The sequence below is a fragment of the Hipposideros armiger genome, unplaced genomic scaffold, assembly GCF_001890085.2.
Source record: "Hipposideros armiger isolate ML-2016 unplaced genomic scaffold, ASM189008v1 scaffold_811, whole genome shotgun sequence".
Taxonomy (NCBI): domain Eukaryota; kingdom Metazoa; phylum Chordata; class Mammalia; order Chiroptera; family Hipposideridae; genus Hipposideros; species Hipposideros armiger.
The window spans coordinates 442,438-449,309 of NW_017732161.1; the positions used below are offsets into that span (position 1 = coordinate 442,438).

The 6,872-nt window shown below is 33.8% G+C and overlaps 1 protein-coding gene across 1 annotated transcript in view; it reads left to right on the top strand.

Annotated features, from left to right (window-relative positions):
• The window catches only part of L3MBTL3 (L3MBTL histone methyl-lysine binding protein 3), a 136,790-nt gene that overhangs the window by 115,166 nt on the left and 14,752 nt on the right, over window positions 1–6,872 (top strand). Inside the window, exon 14 of the mRNA XM_019628837.1 lies at window positions 2,809–2,888. Coding sequence (XP_019484382.1) covers window positions 2,809–2,888 — 80 coding nt within the window. The remainder of the gene's footprint in view (window positions 1–2,808; window positions 2,889–6,872) is intronic.

The window sequence follows — 6,872 nt, forward strand, 5'->3', positions numbered from 1 at the left end:
GACTGAAGAACAAAAGGACAGCAACTTATCTGTTCCCCTTCCCCCAATTCCCCAGCGCTGTTTCCAGCCCCCAACTCCCCCAGTAAAAATCTTTAAAAAATAAAGAAAATAAGATTGTAGCACAAAAAGGCATGTTCCCTTTAACTTCATATAACAAGGATACGTACCGTATTCTGGAAAAACACAAGGTGAAAACCAAATAGTCATTGAATCTGATTATGGATTTTGGTTTAAGATCTGATGCTATACTTGCCCTATAAATTGGGATTAACCTCTTTAAATATCAGTGGATATAATAATAGAATTTAATTCCAATGATTGTTAGGAAATATTGGATATGCTAAGAGCTCAGCCAGTCTTTGATCCATAATATGTTCTTAAGAACATTAACTTTTTTCCTTATTCTTAACTGCTTCCACATTTCTGGATGTCCTTGATTAGGATTCTGTTCACTCCAGTGGCTCTGTTCATCCATCTATTTCATAATGCCTGTTCTGATAGACTGCTCATATTCACCCTCCCCACCCCTCCAGCTCTCTAGGGAAAGGAAACATGTAGAACTTCAAGGGGCTTAGTCACTTTTAATTTTAAGAAATCAGCAAAATCAATATGTGAATTGGAAATAAAACATTCAATAAACATTTCTTATGGAGTCCTTGATTTGAATTGTGTTTGGCAAAAATAAATACCCATGTTTATATATTCCTGAGTTTATATGGGTTCAGTTTAATAAAATACCATGAGTTAAAGTAGGGAAAGTAAAAACAACATGCTTCAATAATGAAGCAATATAAATAATACAGAGCAGACAACTTTTATTTTGCTTCTCTTTTGGGGTAGATTAAGGCAGATGCAGGAATGAAGAAACTTTTTGGGTCAAAGGTCTTATTTTCCTTTTCTGTCTCCGTTTCCTCCTTGAAAATGGTCCTATTCTTACATTGTATTTGGGCATAAGAATATAGAACTTTCCTCATACTTAAGTCTTATACCTTTATTTTAATAAATATTACTGTAATGGAATAATATGCTTTATTAAAGTCACAAAAATGTAATAATTATCAATGGATATTGAAACACCTATTTATGAAAATGGAAATATACAGAAAATTCTAAGACAGTTTTATCTTTTGTTCTCAGTTTGTCTTTTTAAAAAAAAAACAAAAAACCAAATCATTCATTAAAGCTTTTAGGAAGACTACAGTAACTAATTGGGAATTTATTTACTTTGCCTGAGATGTGTCAATTTTATATCACTGTGATGTATGATTGTTTCTAAAATTAATATGGCCAGCCACAAACAACATTTTCCAGTAGCCACAATACTTACTTACTAGGATAGATTTGTTGACTCAGAGAATATCATTTCCAGTTGAATATAAAACAAGTTCAGAAGATCACATTAGCTAATTTTAGTGTAGTAAGTTGATTTTAGCATGAAATTACCAAGTATACTTCAGCACCATTTTCACAAAGAAGACAAAAGGTTTCTATTTTCACTTCAACTAATGTCCTATAGCCACTTATCAGTGATTTTCTTATATTTGTTTTTACTATACCTCCATCTTTCCACTTTCTGTGGACTAAGAGCCATCATAGTCATTTAATTGATTTTGGGGAAAAATATTTTTGTTGCATAATAACAATGATTCTTCCCTATTCTTAAATAAGCAGATATTCTTCAGCAGTTGTTTTTAGTATGAGCTAAGCCAGGGAGCTCAGATTCCAATGAAATTTCATATGTGTCCCTAGAAATAATCTTTCTAAAAAGTAAACATTTATTTAATGGATGCTTTATGGGTTAGTTTAGCACCATTATATTAAATTATTATCATTCCAAATGGAGAATAAATTGGTACCTTTGGAATTAAGACTATAAAAATACTCTTTTATATTTTATTGGGATATTTGGTTTTTAATATATTTGCCCTTTTCTGAGAAGTATGATCTAGGTCTTCAAGAAACTCAGGATATAATTGTAAAGGTAGCAACACCTATAAAACAATGGAACATCATGAATACAGAGTATTATAAAATACTAAGTGTGCAGGCCAGGTATCATAACCTAGATAGTCCCAGGAAATTATAAAGTGGGATTTATTTTGTACTCAGAATGGAATATATTAGGTTCCAAATTTTTAAATACCTGAACTTTAAAGAAAATATAAGCAGCTTGTGCCTGGTTTCCTTTAAAACCAATTTTTGTCTCTGACTTAAGGGTAAAGCTCTGAAGTAAGATTGTAATAGGTCCATTCCATTTCAGAGCATGCTTGTTACATTAGGTTAGCATTAGGTCACTCCTGGTCAGAAGGAGGTAGGATAGTTCAGTCTATGAATTTGACCTGATTAAGTCAGGAAAAGCTCCCTAGAACTGAGTTTAATTCTCCTGAGCCAATCGCAGCCTCAATCACAAATTGCAGAGCTGAGTAGTATCTGTGAATTGATTAAATGGTATGGACTTTCAAAGCATTTTCTTTCTTTAAATTGTAGTCTTACCAAACAGTACAAGGAGTTCTTCATGAATACATGTCTCCATCTGAATATGAATTACTCAATAGCTATATCTCCCAGAATACTTAACCTTAATACCATTCTTAGTTTTAAAATCTCTTTTCTGAACAGTAAATGAAAATTGATGAGGAGAATGGACATTTAAATGTTATTAGCATTAATTGATTCTAAAAATTCTTTCTAGCATTTCAGTGGTACCGTTTGTTTTTAAATTAAGAAAAAACAGTTGCTGAGATGTTGTGCTGAACTATTTTTTAAACTTCTTCTATTACTAAATATTGAAACACCTATTTTCCTCAGAGACCAGCACGCTGATGATGTCAAAGAAGACTTTGAAGAGAGAACAGAAAGTGAAATGAGGACATCACATGAAGCCAGAGGTAGCAGTAATAATCTCATTTTATTGATGGATAGTACTATTCTCACAAATCAAAACTTAACTGTAATATGGAAGTCACTTTTATATTAAAGATAAACATCATTTGGTAGGTTCCATTATCACAGGCAATAAGATTATTGTTAAGGTTAAATATAGCATGTAATTCATAATGGTATGGATTTACCTACAACCTATATTTAGTCTCTTTCACATATCTGTACAATATTGTACGTAAAGTTCGGGTAAGACATCGTATTTGGTCCTTGTTATATATTTTCTTTGGTATTGTCGATGTCACTTGCTTTACATATTTTAAGCTCATCTCAAAATGTGTATTGAAATCCAAGTGGCAATAATATGGTCTTAATCTAATATCTCAAATGAAAATCACTTGAACAGATGTTTTAAGTTGTACTGGAGAAAGTAACATGTCTCACATCTTTATTTTAAAAGACATTAGAATGGTTTAAGCAAAGAAGTTGTAATGACTGTTAGTCATAGTATAGATTGTATTTACAATTTATACATAGCTATATAATTGTTATTTATTTTTCATAAGAAAATGTTGGCCTGATTATGATTTTAATGATAGTCCTTGGGGATTTTGCTTTTCATGTGCATTTTTTTTTCATTCAGATTATCATATAAGATTTGAGAATGGCACCAAACGACTGTTTGCTTGTAATGACCTATTCCATAAGTGATGCTTTGATTTCCATATCTGATTTTCGTAAAGCAGCAATTTGTGATTTAAAGTTATATTCACTGCTGTCTTCAGCATGTTCCATAGTGTTTAATGTGGCAGCGTATACAGACACTGCAGATAGCCAGGGTCCAACTTCTGCTCAACTACCTGCTTGGCTGGGTGATCTTGGACATTTCACTGAACGCCACACAGTGCATCTGTTTCCTTATTTATCCAGAAGGGTGATGATGGTAACTCCACAGGCTTGTCCTGGGGATTCAGAACAGTACTGGCACCTAGGCAGTGCTAAGCAATATTTGATTATTTTAAATGTTTCTGGTCATTTAGAAAGGCAGAAAAACATTTAATGTTTGAAGGTTTTGTCATTAGGGTATATTGGGTTCTTAGAAAAAGGTGTCTTCCTGTCTTTGTGGATAGCGATTAGGTGCACGGCCTTCGTTCTCATCTCAGCCCCACTCGCTCACTGCTTGGCTGGCTCTGGGCAGAGTTACCGCGTATGTAAAATTATGTTGTAATACTACCTGCGTCATTGGATTATCATGAGCAATAGATGTGTCTGTCAGTGGCTGAAGTATTAGCTTCAAGAAGCAGTAGTAGTAGTAGTATTGTTGAATAAGTGTCTGTTGAATGGAATTATCTGATTATTGAAAGTTCATATCGATTTGTAATACAATCTCCTAGATTCTGGTGTTCCTTTTCTTGTTTTCGTCTGTTTTTTGTCTTTCATCACATCTTTATGTTTGGATGACCTTTTTATTTTATTTTTTTTTATTAAAATATAGTTGATATACAACATCGTATTAGTTTCAGGTGACTCGATACCTATATACTTTACAAAGTGATCACCATAAATCTAGTAACCATCTGTACAAAGTTATTATGATATTATTGACTGTATTCCCTATGTTGTACATTACATCCTCATGACTTACTAATTATATAACTGGAAGTTTGTACTGCTCAATCCCCTTCACCTTTTCACACTTCTGCGGGCCACCCTTCCCTCTGGCAACCATCACCTTGCTCTCTGTATCCATGTGGACTCTGGAATTTTTGAGGGTTAAAACCTTTTCAGTTTATTCCTGACTTTGTGATCTATTGAACTTTTATTTGCTGACTCAATTCTGATAGTTCTTTTCTGAAAATAGTCTATTTAATGAAGAATTTTAGGTTTATTAACATATGATATGAGTGATGTTCTCTTTTTTTGTGGTAGTTTTATGTCTTTTCAAACATATATTTTTCTTGATTCACATTGCCTGAGTTCTCCTGTTTTATTATTCTTTCCTCTATTCTTTCTCTTTCTATTATTCTAGAAGTATTGCCAGGATTCATATATAATTCTTAATTGCTTATCTCACCTACAAAACCTGCAGTTTAATATGCATATTTTATGCACTGCCTTATTTTTTACTAGTGAAAGGGAGTCACATAAAATAATTTGCTTTGACAATTCTTGCATATATGTTCCCAACTGAGATTCACCTATTAATATCTCATCCAGATTTAGCTTCCTAAAATGAGCTTGATAACTTGCCTTGTTTTTCAGATTTTTAAAATATTTTGTGTAAAACTTTCATGAAATTTTATTTGTAGTAAAATTATGTTATGATCATGTCAGCTTTCATTTAATTTCTTTCTTAGCTTTAGATTTCCTTTATGTTTTTGAAAATGTTTCCAGATTCATTTTGTATGGGAAAGATTTAGATTTTACTTTCCAACTTTACCTTTTAATAGTTTATTGGTTGTTTCTGTACCCCATGGGCCTTTAGTCCAAATTGAGCTCTTATGGTGTCTGAAGGCCCCTGTACCTTGGTGATATTGGGGGTAGCTCAGATCCCAGTCCATGGGTGGACGTTCAGTTCTTTCTGTGACCCTGCCTCTCAGTTCTGAGTAGAGCCATGACCTAGTGTCTTAGATCGGGCTCTCTGGAAACAGACGTTGAGACTGTTGTATGCAGGTTTATAGGTAGAGTACTCATGGGAACAATACTTATGAGAGAAGCAGGATTGGGAAAATGAGAAGTTGAGCTATGATATAGTTACTACAGAGGCCTTAGTCAATCCCATGAGGCGCTCTGGATGATAAATTTAGAGTTATCCTGAATTCAGGCGAGAGAACCAGGCCTTTGAGTCTCTACATTGACCAGTCCTTGGGTGTCGGCCTAGAGGGGGCCGTATCCCTGGGCAAGGAAGCTCCCTTTGGCTTAGGGAAGTTACTGTAGAGGAGGCAGCTCTGAGCCATCAGCAGTCAGCAGGTAGGAGAATAAATGTCTTGGTTCTGAAGGGTAATTTGGGTGGTATACTGCAGTTTCCTCTACATCCAGCAAGTTGTTTGGTCTCTGAATTCCCTTTAAGAAAAATAAAACAAAACTGAAAAACAAACCAAAACATCCTTTCACATATGCAAGGTTAGTCCAGCCCTATTCAATTCAATCTTTTGGTTTCAAACAATAAACTTGACTTCTAAATGCAATCTTTTTTATTATTATTATTATTATTATTTTGCCTGAGATGTCATGAGCTCTCTTGATTTTTTTTAATTAAAAAATTTTTTAGACCCAGGTCTTCTTTAAGTCCAGAAAACTTCCTTCAGTGATAATTTTGTTATTATTTCTGCTGTATTCTCTTTTGTTGACTGGTAATACCTATTATCTTGGGTTAGATCCAAGGGATGATACTTAAAATATTTAACAGTGGATTTGGCAGCCAGCATTGCACAGGACAATTAAAACAACAGTGTTCTTAGTGCTAGAGCAGAGTTTGGAAGCTGCCATGAGTTACCTTTAGTTGCTGGAGCTCAGGAGAGTCCCACAAAGGGAAATATTTTAATATTTTAACAGCTGTATATTTTTTTATGTTTCTCAAGTTGAAACATCTTACTCAGCCTCTTACTCTATCAAGTCTACTGTATATTGCCTTTAACGTGAATTTTAACAGTAGTAGTTTTTACCTTCCTTTAATTTCCTATATTGGCTTGTTCTTTACATTCAAATTCTTGTATTCCTGGGAAAGGTATAGTTTTGTTTTCTCTCTCATGGAAGCATTTTCTGTCATGGGTGGCTGATATGCAGAACAAGTTGAATTCCATTTTGTAATGTGCTAGATTCTCACTTGAAAGATCAGGCTTGCTTTTTGCCTCCGTAGCAATTGATTTGTTATTTTGGTCGTTACCCTTGAAATGATATTCAGATATCTTCCATGCCTGGGTTAAGTATGTTGGAGCTAATTTTATCTACATGTTTTTAAAGCCATGATCCATTTATTTGATCTAGTAACC